Raw genomic sequence first — 24233 nt, forward strand, 5'->3', positions numbered from 1 at the left:
CGTCCCATTTCATCGTCCCATTTCATAGTCCCATTTCATAGGCCCATTTCATAGGCCCATTTCATAGTCCCATTTCATAGTCCCATTTCATAGGCCCATTTCATAGGCCCATTTCATCGTCCCATTTCATCGTCCCATTTCATAGTCCCATTTCATCGGCCCATTTCATAGGCCCATTTCATCGTCCCATTTCATCGTCCCATTTCATAGTCCCATTTCATCGGCCCATTTCATAGTCCCATTTCATCGGCCCATTTCATAGACCCATTTCATCGTCCCATTTCATCGTCCCATTTCATAGTCCCATTTCATAGGCCCATTTCATAGGCCCATTTCATAGTCCCATTTCATCGTCCCATTTCATAGTCCCATTTCATCGGCCCATTTCATCGTCCCATTTCATCGTCCCATTTCATCGTCCCATTTCATAGTCCCATTTCATAGGCCCATTTCATAGTCCCATTTCATCGTCCCATTTCATCGTCCCATTTCATAGTCCCATTTCATAGGCCCATTTCATAGGCCCATTTCATCGTCCCATTTCATCGTCCCATTTCATCGTCCCATTTCATCGTCCCATTTCATAGTCCCATTTCATAGGCCCATTTCATCGGCCCATTTCATAGGCCCATTTCATCGTCCCATTTCATCGTCCCATTTCATAGGCCCATTTCATAGGCCCATTTCATCGTCCCATTTCATCGTCCCATTTCATCGTCCCATTTCATCGTCCCATTTCATAGTCCCATTTCATCGTCCCATTTCATAGGCCCATTTCATCGTCCCATTTCATAGGCCCATTTCATAGTCCCATTTCATAGGCCCATTTCATCGTCCCATTTCATAGGCCCATTTCATCGTCCCATTTCATCGTCCCATTTCATAGGCCCATTTCATCGTCCCATTTCATAGGCCCATTTCATCGTCCCATTTCATAGTCCCATTTCATAGGCCCATTTCATCGTCCCATTTCATCGGCCCATTTCATCGTCCCATTTCATAGTCCCATTTCATAGTCCCATTTCATCGTCCCATTTCATCGTCCCATTTCATCGTCCCATTTCATAGGCCCATTTCATAGGCCCATTTCATAGTCCCATTTCATCGGCCCATTTCATAGTCCCATTTCATCGGCCCATTTCATAGTCCCATTTCATAGTCCCATTTTATAGTCCCATTTCATCGGCCCATTTCATCGTCCCATTTTATAGTCCCATTTCATTGTCCCATTTCATCGTCCCATTTCATAGTCCCATTTCATCGGCCCATTTCATAGTCCCATTTTATAGTCCCATTTCATAGGCCCATTTCATCGTCCCATTTCATCCATCCATCCATCTTCTCCCGCTTATCCGTGGTCGGGTCGCGGGGGTAGCAGTTCCAGCAGTTCCAGCAGAGAGCCCCAAACTTTCTTGGCGACATCAACCAGCTCTGACTGGGGGATCCCAAGGCGCTCCCATGCCAGCGAAGAGATATAATCCCTCCACCTGGTCCTAGGTCTACCCCTTGGTCTCTTCCCAGCTGGACGTGCCTGGAACACCTCCCTAGGGAGGCGCCCAGGTGGCATCCTAACTAGGTGCCCGAACCACCTCAACTGGCTCCTTTCGACGCGAAGGAGGAGCAGCTCAACTCCGAGCGGCTCAACTCCGAGTCCCTCCCGGATGACCGAACTTCTCACCTTATCCCTAAGGGAGACACCAGCCACCCTGCGGAGAAAACCCATCTCGGCCGCTTGTATCCGCGATCTCGTTCTTTCGGTCATGACCCATCCTTCATGACCATAGGTGAGGGTAGGAACGAAAATGGCCCGGTAGACAGAGAGCTTTGCCTTCTGGCTCAGCTCCCTTTTCGTCACAACGGTGCGGTAAAGCGACTGCAGTACCGCTCCCGCTGCTCCGATTCTCCGGCCTATCTCACGCTCCATTGTTCCCTCACTTGAGAACAAGACCCCGAGATACTTGAACTCCTTCACTTGGGGTAAGGACTCATTCCCTATTTGGAGTGGACAGTCCATCGGTTTCCTGCTGAGAACCATGGCCTCAGATTTAGAGGTGCTGATCCTCATCCCAGCCGCTTCACACTCGGTTGCGAACCGATCCAGTGAGTGCTGAAGGTCGAAGACCGATGAAGCCATTAGAACCACATCATCTGCAAAAAGCAGTGGTACAATCCTTAGTCCACCGAACTGCAGACCCCCTCCCCCACGACTACGCCTCGAAATCCGATCCATGTATATTACAAACAGGATTGGTGACAAAGAGCAGCCCTGGCGGAGGCCAACCCTCACCGGAAATGTGTCCGACTTACTGCCGAGGACCCGGACACAGCTCTCGCTTTGGGAGTACAGAGATTGGATGGCCCTGAGTAGAGACCCCCTCACCCCATACTCCCGCAGCACCTCCCACAGTAACTCCCTGGGAACTCGGTCATACGCCTTCTCCAAGTCTACAAAACACATGTAGACCGGATAAGCGTACTCCCAAGCCCCCTCCAGGATCCTTGCGAGAGTAAAAAGCTGATCCGTCGTTCCACAACCCATTTCATCGTCCCATTTTATCGTCCCATTTCATAGGCCCATTTTATCGTCCCATTTCATAGGCCCATTTCATAGTCCCAATATGGAAATAACAGGAAGAAAAATGCATTCAAAGCTAAATATGTGTTTAAATACTATTTCCAAGTGATTCATGTGGAGCTGCAGAGATACCCAGTCTCAAAATCCAATAACTTGTATATATGGAAATGATTCCATTGTTATTCCCCAACCCTCCTATCTGCACTGTGGTAGATCAAACATATGATTGTTGATAGCCTTTAACTCCAGTGTTTTATTTTTGTATCTCAGAAGCTGCTTCAATCTCGGGAAGTGTTGATGATGTCAGAGAAGAGGAGCTGATCTGAGACCAAAGACACATTGAATATCAAGGTATTGTTTCCTGGCTTGATGAGTGCTTACATCCTCCAAAGCATGTCTTCATGTCTGTAATGAATAACCTGTCCTCCTCTTCTTCCAGCACTGACCGTCCAATCCTCAGCTTCAGTTCCAATCAGGAGACGTTTCCTTGTCAGACCTCAACCCAACCACGTTAATCCTCATTATCAAGCCTTACCAACAGTTCTTTCAGCTATGTTCACTTTATTCTTGTTACTTCAGTACAATGTGTGTGTTTTGCTTTGATGTTGTTCTGTTGTAGACAACGCTGCTTTGCTATGTGTTGTTGCTATATTTCTTTGTTCAAGAAATGAAGAGAAGAACAGAAACAGAATGCCAGTATTATTTTCAAAAAGCACTTTGATATGTCCATGTACAAGCTGGTTAGCTTATAATGTACAGTTTTGTTTCTCTACTTGGTTGAATATAAAGAGGTAATGGCCTAGATATATATATATATATATATATTCTATTTTGAAAATGATACCACATTGAAGGATTGAATGTGAGCCGCAGATTGTGTTCATTATCACGCTATGGCATTTATTGTATCCTTAATATAGGACGATGTTGGTTTTTCTTCAGAGGTGTGATAAACTGAAATATATAGAATAAAGGATTTATTTTATGGCACAAGTGTCGAGTCTTAATTTTAAATCATGTTCTTTCTTTATTGAAACATTTCCAAATAAAACGTGATAAAGGAGACCCATATGTTTAAAATAAGAGCATTTTCATCACTGCCTTTGCCATGATCTTAGAGTATGGTACATGCTCAGGCCTACCTACCTTTGCCATGATCTTAGAGCAGTGGTTCTCAAAGTGGGGGGCGCGCCCCCCCAGGGGGGCGCAGGGGCATGACAGGGGGGGGGGGCGCAAGAGACCAGGGGGAAAAATGGTTATTAAAAAAAAAAAGAACTTATTTTGAAAAAGTATTGATTGAAAATAATATGATGCAGTGCAGTACTATTACGTCTGGGTCTCTGTGTTTCATTAAAGCTCGGCTCTGTGTGTGTGTGGAACGAGCCATTTTGTGTGCGTGCGCGAGCGAGAGAGAGCGCACCGGTACCGGAGATTATTCTTGTTAGCTTCTGGTGCTAGCGAGCTACGCTAACGGATATAAGGAGTTTTTTCAACAACAAAGTGGAGGAGAGTCCTCTCCTGTCAGACTGAGAGACTCAGTGAGCTAAATGACTCTCTGTGTTATCTCAGTGGGTCTCAAAACGTTTTGGTCACCATTAATGTAAACAATTATTTCCGAGGCACACATTTATATGATCATTAAAAACAAGAGAATAAATTAAAAACAGGTATGAAATACTATATGACAGTAAAACAAGAATACAGTTTAAAAGGGTGATTTGTAAAATATCCATAAAGAAAAAGTAAATCTGTTTACAGTTCTGTTTCAAATGGGTGTTGAGAGATGTATCCATAGATCTCTTCATTTTGCTCTCAAAGTGCACCAGATTGATGCTTTTAACTTCAATATTTAAAAATCTTCCCGGGGGAGCTTGCCCCCGGACCCCCCCTATGTGAGGTCCACACACCACCTATAAAAATAGCACTTTACCCCTGCTTACACCTAGGCCTATATGCCGTGAGCTGATTATCGAGCCTTCATTGTAACAGTTGTGGGTACATTGTGTATATGTGTGGGGATTGTTGCAATAGAAAATTCCACTGTATCGACAGGTACATTAATGGGAAACCCTAAATGTTTGAGCACCCTCTATGAAACGTCAAGCTACCCCACAGCACCCCCAAAATAAATCTCTGGCGCCGCCACGGAGCCTGACTATTTGTGTTGGGGGGGGCCCGACTTTTTTTTTTCTCCAAAGGGGGGGCCTGACAGAAAAGTTTGAGAACCACTGTCTTAGAGTATGGTACATGCTCAGGCCTACCTACCTTTGCCATGATCTTAGAGTATGGTACATGCTCAGGCCTACCTGCCTTTGCCATGATCTTAGAGTATGGTACATGCTCAGGCCTTCCTACCTTTGCCATGATCTTAGAGTATGGTACATGCTCAGGCCTACCTGCCTTTGCCATGATCTTAGAGTATGGTACATGCTCAGGCCTTCCTACCTTTGCCATGATCTTAGAGTATGGTACATGCTCAGGCCTACCTACCTTTGCCATGATCTTAGAGTATGGTACATGCTCAGGCCTACCTGCCTTTGCCATGATCTTAGAGTATGGTACATGCTCAGGCCTACCTGCCTTTGCCATGATCTTAGAGTATGGTACATGCTCAGGCCTACCTACCTTTGCCATGATCTTAGAGTATGGTACATGCTCAGGCCTACCTGCCTTTGCCATGATCTTAGAGTATGGTACATGCTCAGGCCTACCTGCCTTTGCCATGATCTTAGAGTATGGTACATGCTCAGGCCTACCTACCTTTGCCATGATCTTAGAGTATGGTACATGCTCAGGCCTACCTGCCTTTGCCATGATCTGAGAGTATGGTACATGCTCAGGCCTACCTACCTTTGCCATGATCTCAGAGTATGGTACATGCTCAGGCCTACCTACCTTTGCCAAACATCTTTATAAGGTCATAGTTTAAAATGTAAACTATGACCTTATAAAAATGTTAGTAAGCAGAGTGAAACTAATTAGTGGTATTATAGGATACCTGTGGTGTCTCACAGAGAGATACCGCAGGTCCTTCCTTCCTGCAGTATTGTGGTCAGACTATATAACCACCACGGCCCCTGGTAGACCCCCATACACACACAACACAGACTACTACACCCCTTGTGAAATACAAATGATGTGCAATATATATGTATGCTGTTAATAACTGCAATATATATTTGGCTGCTATATCTTCAAAACTGTTACAGAATGTGTATTTTGTAAATTGTGTAATTTCTTTTATTTGTTATCTTTAAAAACAAATGATGCATGCTTCTTAGTTAACATTAAGCTTTATTTGGCTCTTTTCTGCTGTAACAAATGTAAATGTCCTCTGTGGGACGAACAAAGGCATTCTGAATCTGAAAAACTTGTTTTATAATGAATATTCCCTCTGTTTATGTTGGTGTTGGTTTGATACAAGTGTAGTATAGATACGTATTATTATTTTATCAACTAAATTGAACAGGCCATTCATTCATTCCATTGTGAGTCCACTGTTTTGTTTCTGTGTGGGTTGATTAACTCCATTCCGTATTGACCAATCACATGAAAGTAGGTTACATTCGCACATGCGCAGAGGCAGCAGAGTAATTTGTTGATATCCTGCTTGGTAGTATTAATTTAGACTTTGGTATTTCAAAGCAACATTTACCCCCACTGTAGGGTTTTTTATTTGCATTTGGCAGCACAGTTAATAAGAACGTTATATATATGAAGGGCTAATGGAAGACACAAGGGATTTGGTGAGTGAATATGAAACATTTTAGGGCCGTGAGCCTCTGATTACAGAGGATTTGCTTCGGCTAGCGCTGCTCCTTTGTTGTTATCTGCTTATGGTAGCTAGCTAATGGGTCAGCCAGCGTTAAATATGAGCAAACTCCAAAAAAACAAGTATAGACACAAAATAACACCACGCTTATTTGAAATGCATATGTTCATGTGCAAGTATGCTACGCAAATGAAAAGTGCGTTATGCTCTGTTGAATAAAAGCAGGAAAAACAGGTTTCCGCTAGCTAGGTATGCTAAGGCTAGCTAGCATTAGGAGCTATTGCCAATAAGGCCGCCCCTTATTTTAGATGATGTGTTAGCTTGTTTTCTATTTTGCACATCTCACATTCAGCTCAGTGTGCGTTTGCTGGCTGGTGCATTGTCATGATTCTTGCTGTTTAAATGATTTATGTTAGGATGCCACCTGTGATACCAAGAGGAGGAAGTAGACAGGCTGTCAACAGTAAACATTAAACCCCGCTCCGGATCATACACACAGTGAGCAAGACGTATGAAATGAAATGAATATTTACATTTTTTCTGAACATTTGTTTTGTTACATTTTTTGAAACATCTTCTCTGTGGCAGCCTGATTCCTAGGTGACATTCCAACGCAAATTGTATTTTTAAAGAGTCCGCTAAATATAGCCTATGGAAAACTGCAACTGTACACACACCTAACGCTAACATTTAAAACACGACATTTTGAAGAGGATTCTTGAGCTAAAACAATTACTTACAGTTTGAAGCTAACATTTTGAAAATCAATGATCTGATCTCTGCTTGCCAAATGCAAACTTGCTGGTTTCCTTAAAGTTGTGTGATAGTCAAATGAATATAATGTGGTCCTTGGACACAACAATAAGTCTAAAGATGTCCTTTTCACTATTTTCTGACATTTTATCATCCCAACAACAAATGATATCAGAACGTATTATCAAGACTGATGGAGTTAAATGTATAATTGTAAATACTGGTGTTTATTGTAATATCCTTGATTGTGAAGGCTGAACGCACCCCACGTTCAGAGCGCAAGCGGAGAGACTCGTTCGGGATGTTTGATGGCTATGACAGCTGCAGTGAGGAGTCTACCAGCAGCTCCAGCTCAGAGGACAGCGAGGACGAGGTGATGCCCTCCATCCCGGCCAGCCTGCCCATCATCAAGAACAATGGACAAGTTTACACTTACCCTGACGGAAAGGCTGGAATGGGTCAGTACATGGAAATATGTTTAGTTGTGCTTTCTATTTGATACAATCCTGTTTGTTAGGAAATATCATTTGCCATCATGTTGTATACTGTTTATTTGACCAGATGATATGTGAATGTTGGTCTCTGTTTCACAGCCACTTGTGAGATGTGTGGGATGGTTGGAGTACGAGATGCTTTTTACTCAAAAACCAAGCGCTTCTGCAGTGTGTCATGTTCTAGGAGTTATTCCTCAAATTCCAAAAAAGCTAGCATCTTGGCACGACTCCAGGTACGCTTTTTCATAACAAATGAAATATTAAATGTAAGATTAAACATGTATTATTACAACTATTTAACTCTGCTTTTATTTTGCCAGGGCAAACCACCAACAAAAAAGGCCAAAGTCTTACAGAAACAGCCCCTCATGGCAAAGTTGGCTGCTTACGCCCAGTACCAAGCGAGTCAGCAGAACCAGGCCAAATCAAAAGCAGGTAGGTTATAAAACAGGACAGATACTTAATAGACAAACAGTGTTTCTCTGTGTGGTTACTCAAACATTGTTTCCTATGTCTTCAGTGGTCCCTGCAGAGAGCTTTGACTGGGGTCGGTATATCTGTAGCAATGACACAGTTGGAGCTCCAGTCAGCTGTTTCAAGCATGTAAGTCAAAACTGTGGAGAATGGTTGAGTTGATTTGTTGTTATTCTTGACTGATTAACCTCACTGCTCCCTCTGTGCTTCAGGCCCCCATGGGGACATGCTGGGGGGGCATAGAGGAAGGAGTGAGGCTTGAAGTGCCCAACTCTGATACCAACCTCTCCACTAAGGTGTACTGGATAGCAGAAATCATTAAGCTAGCAGGTAAGAACATTTCTTCAGCTAGCTGAAGGACTTTTGGTTCATGGAAAAATCTATCCAAAAGTGTACCAGAGAATTCAGTTTCTCTTTTCTTTCCGTGAGAAATGGCTGCAATGATTTGAATTGGTTGTATCACAGTCTAATATAGATCAGAATATGGTAAATGCATTCAAGTCTAAATATTCCCATGGAGGTTAATACTGTGCGCTGTGTGTGAAATACACACATGTACTTCTTGTTCCAGTGCTGATTGATTATGGCAAAAATAAATCACAATTATTTTGGTCAATATTGTGATTACAATTCTTTAACACTATAACTTCAAGCCTTTAGAAAGAACATTGTGTGCATTTCAAAGTTAAATGCATCAATCTGGTGCACATTTAAATCCAGAATTAAAAGGATAGAATATTTCAAAACGTTTGCTCTTGAAAACTATTTAAACAAACACATTGGGAAAAAGTGACATCTATAAAACATGGTAACCAGCCCATGTTGAAAACATCTCAGCAGAGTGCACAAAAGTATTCCCCTGCCCTGGAAAGTGTCAAGGTCTTGGCTATGGGTGTTGCAGAACTCACAGCCGGAGCCAGGTGCCACCTTGGCCACTGAACCCTCCAGACCCACCTAGAGCCAGTCCCACCCACACTGAGGGGCCGAGCAGGGCTGAAGTGACAGCTGTTAAGAAATGTGTGCACTGGATTTGTAACACTAGACACGGAGCGTAAGAGTTCAATTGTTATATACCCTGTCACTGTATTCTATGGCATTGACAACACCACTTCACTAAAGCTGCCTTCACATCATACGCTCTTTGCTCACGCGAGGTGGGGGAAAACAGCTAGTTAGTTTTGTTTCTAAAGTTACCCTGCTAGCTTGCACCTCCTCATACAGCTGTAACCTGATTGGTTACGTGTCGAAAGGTCAGCGGCAGTCGAGGTGAAAGCTCAAATAATTTGAACTTTTCTTCCGGGGCTTTGGCCCCGGAAGAAAAAGGCACAGCGCTGTTTACTGCTGGTCATGTGAAGGCAGCTTTAAAGTCCATTCGTTACACTTACCATATGATCAGCAGATTGATTCTGCTCAATTCTAATGGAGCTGCAAATATTCAAAAATGCCACTATCCTTCTTCCCAAAAATTCCCTTCACATGCTCATTGACAGGAAACATCTAGAAGAAGCAAGTAAGGGGGTTTCTTGAATGGACGTTTGTTGGATGACTTTTCTTTCACAGATCAGGACTGAGATATGAAATGAGCGTGTTTTCTGTTGTGCAGGGTTCAAGGCTCTCCTGCGGTATGAGGGCTTCGACAGCGACACCAGTAAAGACTATTGGTGTGATCTCTGCGTCCCGGAGGTGCACCCGGTGGGATGGTGCGCTTCCAGTGGCAAACCTCTTATACCTCCAAAAAGTGAGTGTTCTGCCTGCTTCTTGAATGCCTGTGGTCTTATTCACTAAGCCGTATTATGATTGTTACATTGTAATCTTCTCTACAGCCATACAGCATAAATACTCTAACTGGAAAGCTGTTCTTGTGAAGCGCCTCACTGGAGCTAAAACACTGCCACCGGACTTTAATACCAAGGTAAGACCCACCATTTGTATTAACTTCAGTGCCAACATCTTTAATACAGATCAGGTGGCTTATGGTGCTTTATGTCCATTAAACAATTCCACATTTGAGAATGATTTGATCAAAGTAATCAGTGTTGATGTACATTTTCAACTGAATTCTTCTCAAAGGCATTTGATCTGTGATTGATCTTTTTCCACAGGTACAAGAGAACCTGCAGTTCCCCTTTAAGAAGCTGATGCGGGTGGAGGTGGTGGATAAGAACTACCTGTGCCGGACACGGGTGGCGCTGGTGGAGCAGGTGATCGGGGGACGCCTCAGGCTGGTTTATGAGGAGAGCCAGGACGGGTCGGATGACTTCTGGTGCCACATGTACAGCCCCCTCATTCATAATATAGGCTGGTCGCGCAGCATCGGACACCGCTTCAAACGATCCGGTGGGTTGGGAAACATACAGTAACACTGAGGTTGTGTGAGTGTGTTTAACGACAAGGTATCTTAACAAAGGCTAAGTTCATATCTAGCTAAACTGGTATAATAAAGTGATATGCCACAAAGGCAGCAGCCAATGTTTTTCTGTTTTGCTGGGCTGTGTGACTTAGACCTGTGATTTTATTTGTATCATTAAATGTACTTCATATCATAAACTACTTTGTCAAATTTGAATGATTTAAAATGAGCAAATTATAAAACAAAAAGCTGTATGATCTGCTCTGAAATGCTGTTTGTCCAGTGCTGCCCACTTGGAGAATCTTAACACACCCCTGTGTACTCAGCTCACTTCTAGTTTAGCCCTATGCTAACTATAATGGGTAGTTAACAGTCTAACTTCACAATTCGGTAATATATAGTTCTTCTCAAATGTGTAATTGCTGTTCGTTATCTGCACTGAATATCCTTGTAGCACTGTAACTAAAAAGCTCATATTTCATTGAACCTTTCAAATCTCATCTCAGCTTTCACTGTCTACAGTCTAGAAATCATGATGCTCTTTTTTAGGCGTATTTATTTACTTGCATCTCTAACGCAGGCAAGTGAATTTAATGTTGATTTATTTTTCAGATTTCACAAAGAAAATGGAGGGTCAAGTTGATGCTCCTGCACTGCATTTCCAGAAGGTAACGCAAAGCAATGAATGAATGTTTGGGGGAGTCCTACTGCTGCGTATTGAATTGATTTGTCAGTCTTTCAGAAACATAGCACTGCCCAAAAGTCACAGTTATTGATTTAGTTGTCCAACAAATATCTGACTACTTTCTGTCTGCATGTGAATCAGGTGAAAGATGTAGACCAGAGTGGGGATTGGTTCAAAGATGGGATGAAGATAGAAGCCATTGATCCCCTCAACCTCTCAGCTATATGTGTAGCCACTGTAAGAAAGGTAAGGCCTCACTGTGTATCATGCTGTGTGTCAGGGAGAAAAAGCTTTACTGTTCATGTTTAAACGCCATTGTGGCTTTGTGTAGGTGTTGGCAGACGGGTACCTCATGATCGGGATTGATGGTTCTGAGGCGGTGGACGGGTCAGACTGGTTCTGCTACCACGGCACCTCCCCCTCCATCTACCCTGTCGGCTTCTGTGAAATCAACAACATTGAACTCACGCCCTCTAGAGGTACTGTACACTCATCTCTGTGTCTTTGAGCCCTTCATAAATGAGCATTTCATTCCATTATGACCACGAGGATATGGAAGATTTAAAGTGCCTGAATAAAACCATTTCTAGAGATATCTTTCAATACAACACACATCTGTATGTATGCATTTACTGTGTCATTATGAAATGAAAAAAAGATGTTTGTCTTTCGTAAGTAAATGGTATGATGCTACATTAAAATGGAAGAAGCCAGAAAGCTCCTCATACAAAGTCTTGTCTGGTTGCGGAAACAGTTTGATATCCCATCTGTTTAAAGGGGGTTCAAATGTCTTAATACAGGCAAGATGTAACTTAACATCCAGTTCATAGACAGGCCCCTGCGACCTGTCAATCACACAGATAACTGTAACCAACTTGTGTCAGTGATGAACAACTCTCTCTTTCATCCCGCCCCCAAGCTGTGATTGGACAGTGGATTGGTTTTTCATTTTAAAATGTGTCTCCATTTTAGAAAAGAACCTGTTCCCTTGCATCTCCAGATGAAGACAAATGACTTTGCTTTGCATATTTATTTGGGCACTTTTAATCCTCCATACATGGTCTCTATATTATTCTATAATCAAATAGCATTTGCCTTAAGGTGACGTTGGTAAGAAGTAGTTTAATAACATTTTCTTGTGTTTCTGAATGTCCTGGTCTCATCACTGACTCTGTTCCCCAGGGTACACTAAACTGCCATTTAAATGGTTTGACTACCTCAGAGAAACAGGTTCAATAGCTGCTCCTGTCAAGCTCTTTACCAAGGTAGGCTGTGTTCATGCTTTCCCCACTGTATGTGTTAACGTCGTGTCATGCTCAGGTCACATGTCTTCTGCTATTATAGTTCTTGTAATTAAAAACAGCTTCAGGGTTTTCTATGCATCATTACATGTGATCAGCAGCAGCTGCAGGTCTGTAGGCTCCAGAGGATGGTGTTCTGGTTGATCATGTGACAGCAGTGTCCCCTCCTCTTCCCTCAGCACCATAGTCTGCTGGAATTGATTTGAGTCAATTGGTTTGAAAGCGACTTTTGAATTAGCAAATGGATGTCACGTTAATAATGCCACTGCTAAGGTCCTTTAATGGCTCCAGATTTCTTATGGGGATAAGCTGATGTGTTCACCTCTGCCTTGCGTTTCTTTCCCTTGTTCCATCTGATTAATGGATTTAGAATGTATCAGTTCTCCACTGTTTAGCTTACTAATGTTTATTTGTATGTCAATTCAAATAAGTTCCTGTTTGTCACTGTCCTGCGTCTCCTAGGAGATTCCTAATCACGGTTTCCGGCAAGGCATGAAGCTGGAGGCTGTAGATCTAATGGAGCCTCGGCTGGTGTGTGTTGCCACGGTGACGAGGATTGTGCACCGGCTACTGAGGATCCACTTTGACGGCTGGGAGGATGAGTATGACCAGTGGGTGGACTGCGAGTCACCTGACCTCTACCCTGTGGGCTGGTGTCAGCTGACCGGCTACCAGTTGCAACCCCCCGCCTCACAGAGTAAGAACTTCACCCCCCTCCCCCCCGTCTGATAGTCCTAAAGGCAGGGAGCGACATGAATCAGGATAGCAGAGAAAGACTTCATTCTGTTCGGGTGCTGCCTATTTCTAATGAAATGTTGAGCAAAAGCAACTCTTCTTGGTCAGCTTTCTTTATGAATTTGTGACGGGGCTCTATTTGTCCGTTCACAAACACTGGCCTAGTCGGTTGGGTTACGCTCCAAAAAACTTTATTCTTAACAGCAACAAAAAATATACGAACCAGCATACCTTAAACAAACAAAATAAAAGACAAAAACAGGCCGTCCATCACTCATTCAGAGTAAACGTGTTCTGGCTGTTGCCTTCTCTGCAACAAACCCCCGAACACATCCCAGCTGTTGCCTTCTCTGCAACAAACCCCCGAACACGTCCCAGCTGTTGCCTTCACTGCAACATTCTTCAGAGTGCCACAGTCCAAAAAACCCCGTCCCGTATGAGCCCATAGCCCCTCCCACAGGCTTACCGTCAACAGGTGACACAATTAGCTCAAAACCACATTTCAACATAAAAATCCGACCCAAACATAAACAGGTTAACCACCTCTTAACACAATCATTCCCCATAATTAACAAAAGTACAAATAAATAAGAAATTGCATGGTTCATTTGACGGAAGAGAGCAGGAAATGTTTGTTGTGTCGGCTGTCAGTGGCGGAGTCAGTCACTCTGTGAGCCGCTCCGCCACTGAATTGAAAGGCCAAATCTGCAGGAAAATGTTTCCCTTATACTTCCAACATGGTAATATATATTGCATACTGTCACATGAACACAACATGTATAGCACATGCACGTTTCAATCCGGAGAGAGTCACTGTATGAGTTCTGCTTTGTTGTAGCAGAACAAAGAACAGACAGCAAGTCTTAAGCTGTTGAGAAGCAGAGATATAACAAACATGGACAAACAATCGGGGGCTAAACTATTATAAATCATCATCAACTCATAGTTGGAAAATAAGTCAATATTCTTTAGTTCAAGGTTTCCAAATGTTAATATGTTCTGCTTTTCCTTAACGTAGTACGTAGTAGCAAATTGGATTAGGACTGATGTTAGATAAAACAGTTCAAATGAAAAGATTCCTCCGTCAGAATCATTGTGTAAAAAACAAGGAGTTAAAAAAGAATGACACTGATGAGTAAATGGAATAAGGAGGCTGCATGGTTGATATGTGAACAGAACTGTGAGGGCCCCTCATACACTGTGTTTACTGTGCAGGGGTCTTGTGATGACAGATGTCAGGGCGTTTAATAAGGCCAGGGTTAGTCCATACCCATCATACAGAGTGGATTGATGCTATTTGTGGCTTGTGCTAGATATTGAACCATCGATATACTTGAAATGATGCTGTTTGTGTCCTTGTTTTGTGCCTCACCTCACACACTTTGGTGTTAACAGATGTCCCGTAGTAACCTTTGTTCTGGTCTTCTTTCAGGTACCAGAGATCTGCCTCAGTCTGTACCCAAACAGAAGAAGAAGGCCCAGCAGTACAAAGGCCAAAAGAAAAGTGAGTAATCCATCTAGTATTTGTGTCTCTTCCTTCCTTCACCTTCTCTTTCTCCTGTTCCTCTCACTGTAACTGGATACACTCGTGCTTGAGAAATGTAGATAGTACTACTCAACAGCTCGTAGAGTATATTAGTGACGTATACAGATTAGAGTAGTTGTGAACACATGGCCTGCACACTGGGGTGCAAAGTGTTCTTCAGATATTCCAGAGCGAGGCGCCTGGTGTTCCATCCTCATGAGGCTATTGCTAAAACACAGGCAGTTTATGAAGACATCTGTGGCTGCCAGTAGGAAAAGTAATTCATGTAATCAAATTCAAATGTATAACACATGACTTATAAATACATTAAAAAAAAGTCTGGAAGTTGAGTTTTTAATTGGAACTATGAGGAATTAGGAACAATTATTATGATTGTATTACTTAAGTACAAAAAACCTCTGGCGCAATACAGCAGGCTTTTTCTTTTGAATATTTTGACTGTCCCCGATATTAAGTGGAGTTTGTGTTAGATCTGTATTTAGTTGTATTTCCACTTTCTAACTATGTCCTTTAAACAACCTCCCTTTGCTGCCCTGCTGGTAAAGCTGCATTTAGATTACATGATTTAGGATTAGCCTCATATACGATTATCAGGAGAGCACCCATCTAATGACGTAACAGTGTCCGGTGCCTGAGAACACTTCATGAGGAGTTTCAGTGGGGACCTAACAGCATCACACACACGCCTGAAGGAATGGAGCAATGAGCCTGGGAGAGATGTATTTAGTGTCTCTGTGCTGTAATGTTGGACAGAAACAAGAATGAAATGCATGGTGTGAGTGGATGTGATCTGCAGGGTGTGTATCAGAGAGAAAGAGTACACTCGGACATGCTGCTCTCAGGGTTACCTGATAGAAATGTATACAAATGCCAATCGATTTAATATCAAAATGGCTGCCACAGACTTTTACACATGTAGTTTAGCAGCTTTAGGCCTGTTGTTGGGAGCTCACAGTGGAAACCTACGGGAGTGTGATGACAGTTGAATCACCATAAAGATGGACAGAGGAACTCAGAGGTTACATTCAATGATAATGTAAACATGACGGTGGTGTCTTGTTTGAACTGAACCTGTGTGTAGCTAACCAGAGTGTGCTTCATGTTCAGAGAGGAAGATTCCAGTTGGTCGACGGCCCTTCAGTCAGACCGGCAGGAGGAGGAGCAGCTTCTCCGGAGACGAAGAGCAGAGCCCCCCCCCTTACCCTGCACAGGGGCCGTCTCGGCCACGGCCCCGACCCAGAACACACCTGCACCAAACACACAAATCAGGTACGGACTGACGGGAGAGCCAGCAGGGCACAGAGCCTCTGGGGGCTCGCAGGGCTGGAGCTGTGGAGCTGGCTCCTGCTGGTCACGCATGTTGTTTTCTTAAAACTACCTCATAACTCTTCTCACATGTACAGTTTCTCATGTCTGGATTGCATTTCCACTTGAAGCATAAATATAGCATGTTTGTTTCATTCATAGTTTTTCAAATAGTTGACTTACTGCGAGTTGGACCCAGGTTCCCCTGAACTAAAACACCCCTATTTGCTATCCTGGCGCCACAATGCTGGAACAAGCTCCACATTGATATCAGGGCCGCTGAGAGTCTACATATCTTCCATCACAGTCTGATAAACCAGCTGCTTCCACTGGGGGAACATAACATCATAAATAAACACATTTAAAGTGGTTTCCCTTCTGTATAGAATATCTTTTCTTTATTGTCATTGTACCGGTACAACCACATCATCCTGGCAGCGCAGATCTACACATCAACAAGTATCACATTAACATATATGTATCTATACACATAAATACATACATACATACACACACATACATACATGCACACACACATACACACACATACATACACATACATACATACACACACATACATACACATACATACATACACAAACACACACACACACACACACACATACAAACACATACATACACATACATACATACACATACATACATACACATACATACATACATACACATACACACACACACAAACACATACACATACATACATACATACATACACATACACACACATACATACACATACACATACATACATACACATACATACATACACATACAAACACATACATACACATACACACACATACATACATACATACACATACATACATACACATACACACACATACACAAACACATACATACACAAACACATACATACACACACACACATACATACACATACACACATACATACACAAACACATACATACATACATACATACACATACATACACACACATACATACACACACACATACAAACACATACATACATACACATACATACATACACACACATACATACACAAACACATACATACATACACATACATACATACACACACATACATACATACACATACACAAACACATACATACACATACAACCACATACATACACATACAAACACATACATACACACACACACACATACATACACATACACATACACACATACATACACAAACACATACATACACATACAAACACATACATACACATACAAACACATACATACACACACACACACATACATACACATACACACATACATACACAAACACATACATACATACATACACATACATACACACACATACATACACACACACATACAAACACATACATACACAACACATACAAACACATACATACATACACATACATACATACACATACACATACATACATACACATACATACATACACATACATACATACACATACAAACACATACATACATACACACATACATACATACACACATACATACACACATACATACATACATACATACACATACAAACACATACATACACACACATACATACACATACATACATACATACATACATACACACACATACATACACACACATACACACATACATACATACATACATTCAGTTCTCTTATTGCTCTGGGGTAAAAACGGTTTCTGAGTCCGTTTGTTGGACTTGTGATGGACCTATAACGTCTGTACGTACATAGAAAGCTAGCCTGCAGGATTCTTCATGGTCGAATACACTTATTGTAAGCAGAGGTGGCAGAAGTACTCAGATCTTGTACTTGAGTAAAATTAGAAGTACCAGAGTGTAGAAATACTGTGTTACAAGTAAAAGAACTGCATTCAAAATGTTACTCGAGTAAAAGTAGTGCAGCTAGTCTGAATGACTTTGTATACTGCAGGGTAGCTTGTGGATTTACTCCAGGTGGAACTAAAGTCTGATTCAACACTTGATTAGATTTCACATCATTCATCCACATCTGTGAAGTAACTGAAGGGATTAAATACATGTAGTGGAGGAAAAGTACACCATTTACCTCTGAACTGTAGAGGAGTAGAAGTACAAGGTAGCAGAAAAGTGAAATACTTAAATCAATTACAAGTACCTTAAATGACACTACACTACAGTACAGTACTTGAGTAAGTGTACTTAGTTACTTCCCACCTCTGATTGTAAGTTGCATTGGCTAAAAGAGTCAACTAAATGTAATGTAATGTCCCCCCCCCCCCTGTCTGCAGAGCCTCTCCTGAGGATGAAGGAGGACCCGGCGGAGGTGGACGAGTTCACCTTCTCACAGGGCACCTCGGACCAGGAGAGCAACGGCTCCGGCAGCTACTACATCAAACAGGAGCCCTGAGGGCAGGACCAGCAGGAGCAGGGGGGCAGGACTCTCCTCTGGGACCCGAGGATCAGGGAGGTGCAGAGTCAACCAGCCTCAAACCACACTCAGACCAACGCCTCAGGCCTTCATGGAGTCCGTACAGGAAATGGCGAGGAGGGGGGGGGGCTGTTCCAGGCTTCAGGGGGGTGTTCCCTTCAGGATTTCTCAGAAGCGTTTTCTAACCTTGTAGCTGCACATCACTCACTAAACCTGGGTCACATGTTCGGGCGTTCTCTTCGGACCACCTACGGATGACATCATGTTGTCTTAACATCCAATCAGATGAGAGATACTTGGATCTTTTTCCACAGAAATGGGAGTCCTGCGTGTGGACAGCCCCCCCTGCCTCTGCCACACTGGGCCGTGCACAGAGACCTGCAGAAACTGTGAGAACCTTTAATTGAGCCAGGTCTTTAATGTTGTATTTCCGTTGTGTTGTTTTCAGGTGAGTCGGCAGTGAGCGGCCGTCACAGAGTTGTGTATATTTTCATGTTTTCCTTCTGACAATATTGCCAGCTGGACTTATACTTTGTTAATAGTACTTGAAGTTTTTCTTTATATGGTAATGATTTTGGAGTTGCTTTCGTCTTAATGTAATTATTTTGCATCTGGCTTTTTGGTGGCTGTGTGGGAACCTTAATGTGCATTGTTTCATAAAGTGATTATATCCATATAGTATGTGGACACCTGTTCAAGTAGAAGTACAGAGTATAGGTGTAACTGTGGTGAGAGAGAGATCTTAGTACAGTGCTGCTCAGCGTCACTCATATTGCTCTTTTGATTTCAATTCTTACACATTCGGCCAGGAGATTTCCACAGCTTCAGAAATGTCTGATTCAATCATTCGGGCACAAAAACAACAATATCACAAAATCATTCATGGTAACACCTGGGATCCTTTCAAGTCGGCACAATGAAACGGATGATGTCAAACATTCAGGCTGCTACTATACTTTATTTGTTGATGAATACTTGGAGAGATATATATATATATACACACAGTCAGGGTTATTTCACACAGATGTAAGGTGTTTTCAAATGGATTGTAAAATTGTTGTTAAATTGTAAAAGTAATCCACAATCCACATTGAATCATCACATAGATCTGGCACCGTACAGTTGCCTTTCACTAACTGTACATTTCCACTTGTGAATATGCTGCAGCTATATTAAGTCCATTCAACTCTTATTTCCACTTTTGAACTTTTCCAATTCCCCAGACTAGCACCTTCCCTCTGCTGTCCTGCTAGCGCAGCTGCCTGTAGATCACTATAGAGGACATGATCTAGGATTAGCCTGGCATAAGATGATCAGGAGCGCACCATCTGATGAGGTCACAGTGATCAGTGTGATGTTGAACAGGAATGCTGAAGCTGTGGAGATGAACGGTGATCTGCAGGGTGTGTGTATCAGAGAGAAACCTTACTGGTATGATGGGTACACACTCACATGTTCTCACTGTCCACACTGCAACATGTGGAGCCCCCACTCACCTCTGTGCAGTCTGCAGTATGCCACAGATTTATAGACACAATCAGCATAACATGACACTCAATTCAAAGTAGAAAGCAATTATAATGCATTCAAAAACTAGATAGAAATGTATTAATACTTCTATTTCCTTATATAGATTGAATTGGATTTCAAGGTGCTATATCAGAATAGATTTCTCTTTAAAGAACTACCAACCACACCGTGCCTTCATCTGCGGCAGCTCTGTGTATGTTATAGATGGCACACTGATATTATATTCACTTATCAGAATACACGTATTTGAAGATGGAAAAAGAAAGCAAATGCATAATTGCTTTGCAATGCTTGTATTGATTGACTGATGCTGAGATGTGGCAAACTGCAGGCTATACTTCAGCAATTGTAGCATCAAGCTTTGGTTTCTGTCATTGAAAATAAGAGGTTGTCCAAATGGGAAATATGTTCAATATTTGATTAGGTTAATATGCAAATCCTTCATGTTGTTGTATTGTGTAGGTTGTTCTCATGTCGGAGCCATATGTATGCAAGCTAGTTTAGAATCACCTGAGCCACACAATAACAGGTCTGTGCATAATGAAACATGCTTTCCAATACTCTGAGGGCAGCCTCACATTACACCGCAGGATCAACAAGTGGCATAAATACATACATATTATATATATATATACACACACACATATATATATATTCTTCATGACTATGATGGTATGGAGTCCTGATAAGTCGGAGCTCCATGACAATATTCCTTTGACTCTTCTTGGAGCTAGATCTCTGCAGCTGATTATCTTCTACCTCCTGATGCTAGCCACGTTAGCTCAAACAGTGTGAAACAGACTGTGTTTGTTAGCATATGCAAATGAAAATGATTTCCTAAACACGCTCCAGGTGAAGACTACACACCAAACACGGAAGAATTTTATCACAGCACATAAGTCAGTCTTCGAATTTGAATGTTATGCAATAATAATAGATGGCATATAATTTTGTGAAATAAAACATATAGCACCGTCAAATGTCATGATCACTACATTAATATAATTAACATATGAGAGGATTTAACAAAATGCTATTGTATAACTGTGATTTTTGTGAGCGAGGGTTCATACGTACTGGCTCTCTGATCTAAATCCATCATCTCTACCAGTAAGGTTCATGGGGACATTCTCAGGAAGTCTGTGAAGCTCAGTCTACATCATCTGCGTCTGATGTATGGAAGCTAGGAAGTGCCATAACAATCCCAGAGCTTTGAAGCAAATGAAAAAGAACTTGTGGAATGTACCCACTATATGATACACATGTTGAAGCATGAATACCACTGAGCTCATTTATAGCAGCTGTTTGACCTGCTGTCTGAATGAACCTGACCTTAATTCCAATCTTTGTATTTTTATTTAACGCAATTCTTTCTTCTTCAAGGGTGTATAAAATGACAATAAAACATTTTATCCCAATAATTTTTAAATATACAATTTATAGTGAAAGTCAGACTTTAATCTTGTGTTCATTTATTATATATGAACAAGATTTTAAAAAGAAATAATTAACTAAGTGTTATTTCCCCACAAGATAAATATATTTTGAGATGTTAATCGCAACGTTCAAGCTGAACATATTCAGACTTTAGAGCCCACAATTCATGAAATCAATATATATATATATATATAAATTCAGTGTTATTTAAATGTGACATTCACTTTCAATAGTGGTTACATTTTACATCAGCTATTCATTTTCTTCATAGTTTTAATTATTATGGCGCTATTTGCTTCCATACGATTCAAGCAAAAAAGGTCTTATCTCACAAAGCAATTGATGTATTTCTGCTCATGTTTTGTAGCTTTTTAATGTCCTTATTCTACATCTGAGTGATGTGTGTATTTTCTTGTCTTACTAGATGTGAGATTTGTTCACCACCAGTTTGTTTTGAAGTCTCAGCTGAAGGCTTCTCAGACCAAATGAGCAATAACAGACCGTGTCTCACAATCATCGGAGGTTCAGGTTAGGATCTGTCACAGGAGTGATTCTCCATCATGTTGGAGGCAGAACAACGTAATGACCAAACTGCATTGATATCTTAGTAGAAGAGAAGAAAAAGACTGTTCTATGGACTAACTGCTGCTACCCTCGAGAGTAACCCTGAATAATGCACAATCAACACTGTTTTGGATCTTCACTTTCTCACCTTTCCTTGTAGATATTTCACTTCCTTGTTTCCTCCTGATCCTCGATTCTAAACATGGAACACGTTCGACGTCCATCACGGGTAGCTGAGTGTTGGTGTTTGGGTTCAGTAGCTGGGATGGTGGATCATGTGAATGCATGTAGAGGAACGCTTTGTGCTGATGTCGTGTTTCTTTGTTGTTGTTTGTTCTCCAGCCTGCTCTTGCTCTGTCAGCAGAAAGTATGGAAGCCCCTTTCCACCGAGAAATGAAAGGAACAAAAAGATTTAAAGACATTTCAAATGATGAGATTCCAATTAAAAATGTGTTACCAAGGCAACATTTAGGCTCATACATACTTTGCATATTATTTTGAGTACCAAATACGCAGTTTTCTTGGTGTCCACGGACCACAATTGTTAAGTTTTTCACATTTCGTAATTTTGACCCTTTAAAAAGAAAAAAACCTAACCTTAACCTTTAGTTTACATCGTACATCTTGGCCATTTTGGCCATCTCATAATTTTGATGAAGTATTTAGTCTCGTTGACCCACTTTTATCATTTTGGAATTCAGGTTAGGTTAGGGCCACATCTCATGAAAAACGACATCATTACATGCTAACTGGCTAATGCTAGCTGTGATTCTTCCCCTGGTGGTGAGGGGCTTCCAAAGAGACGTGTGAGGAGCGGGCTGTGGTTATATAATTGGTTTTTTTCTTGGATACTAACACGGGTCTTTTGTAAGTGATAGCCCCCCCTCCCCCAATTATATTAAACCATTATATCGTGGTGCTATATATATATATATATATTTGATAAAAATGACTTAATGTATTGCGATTACTATTGTCTGAAAATAATTGTGAGTTGAGAGGGTTATGGTGAAAATATATTTTGGATACAAATGAAAAAAAAAAAGATCTATGTTAATAATTATAAATCTATTGATATTAACACTGACCCCCGTGGTACATTATTAGATTGCAGTTTAAAGTTTGTACATCTTTTTGATAGTGTATACCATGTTTTCCTTTCATATGGTCACTTCGTGCTGTGATGGAGCTTTGATAGACTTTGTAAATAAAGCCAAATGTTGGATCATGTTATCGGTTGTGATGGATGGCTTCTTTGTTTACAAAATGTTTCCGCATGGCTGTGAAAGTTTATCTGGTGATTTTTGTAAGATTTGACTTTTACACTGAATAAAAAGGCTTATGACTTCCAACAGTGTGTCAGAGTTCATTCTGTGAGACACGCTGTCATCTGGACAGAGTGGTAAGTAACTCAGTACATTTACTCAAGTACTTTACTTTAGTAACATTTTGAGATACTTGTACTTCTACTCCACTACATGTATTTAATCCCTTTAGTTACTTCACAGATGTGGATGAATGATGTGAAATCTAATCAAGTGTTGAATCAGACTTTAGTTCCACCTGGAGTAAATCCACCAGCTACCCTGCAGTATACAAAGTACTTCAAACTAGCTGCACCTTTACCAGCTTTGAGAACACTTTCATGATCAATCATTATAAAACATATCATATTATTCTGAAATGGACCAATCAAACAACGACTACTTTTACTGTCGCTACTTTCACTATATTTTGATGCTAACACTTTTCTACTTTTACTTGAGGAACATTTTGAATGCAAGACTTTTACTGTAACAGAGTATTCCTACACTCTGGTACTTCTACTTTTACTCAAGTACAAGATCTGAGTACTTCTACTTTCACCTGAGTACAGGACCTGAGTACTTCTCCCACCTCAGCATACGGAGCTCCTTCACTGATCCTGGAACAGTTCGCCGTCCTTCATCCGGATTTGGTTCAGTAATCTGGTAATGCTCACACAGAGCTTGAACATGTCTGTCTACACTTTATCTGAGTTTGATTGTTGATATTTTATAACTTTTAACTCAACCGAAATAAAGAGTGATCACACAGACTATACTTTTACAGGAACACTGAACTAATCTGCAGTCAGAAGGACGCTTGATATAAAACACAATTGATACAGCAGAGTGTTCCCTCTGAACAGAGTCCAGCTTGTTTGATGAAACCTTCTTTAATAGTCACACACAGTGACATGTGTTCTCTGCTTTTAACCCATCCTAGTACCAGGAGTCTAGTTCTAGGAGCAGTGGGCAGTTATTGCACAGCGCCCGGGGAGCTGT

The 24233-nt window shown here is 41.5% G+C and overlaps 1 protein-coding gene across 3 annotated transcripts; it reads left to right on the plus strand.

Moving 5' to 3' along the window:
- Positions 1 to 6153: 6153 nt before the first annotated feature.
- On the plus strand, positions 6154 to 23279 carry LOC117549105 (MBT domain-containing protein 1-like). 3 transcript variants are annotated; one of them, XM_034220709.1, is made up of 18 exons: positions 6163 to 6321; positions 6764 to 6856; positions 7354 to 7558; positions 7694 to 7827; positions 7915 to 8029; positions 8115 to 8197; positions 8281 to 8398; positions 9672 to 9806; positions 9892 to 9980; positions 10171 to 10405; positions 11031 to 11086; positions 11245 to 11349; positions 11435 to 11582; positions 12286 to 12368; positions 12867 to 13101; positions 14572 to 14643; positions 15793 to 15954; positions 18257 to 23279. In XM_034220709.1, exons 3-18 carry the CDS (start codon positions 7402 to 7404, stop codon positions 18373 to 18375), a joined length of 2046 nt encoding a protein of 681 aa, XP_034076600.1. In that variant the 5' UTR covers positions 6163 to 6321; positions 6764 to 6856; positions 7354 to 7401; the 3' UTR covers positions 18376 to 23279. The 3 variants fall into 3 exon arrangements, with proteins under 3 accessions (XP_034076599.1, XP_034076600.1, XP_034076601.1); XM_034220710.1 differs by having other exon boundaries at positions 6165 to 6321; positions 6764 to 6845; XM_034220708.1 differs by lacking the exon at positions 6764 to 6856 and having other exon boundaries at positions 6154 to 6321.
- Positions 23280 to 24233: the final 954 nt, after the last annotated feature.

This window comes from Gymnodraco acuticeps, unplaced genomic scaffold, assembly GCF_902827175.1.
Source record: "Gymnodraco acuticeps unplaced genomic scaffold, fGymAcu1.1, whole genome shotgun sequence".
Taxonomy (NCBI): domain Eukaryota; kingdom Metazoa; phylum Chordata; class Actinopteri; order Perciformes; family Bathydraconidae; genus Gymnodraco; species Gymnodraco acuticeps.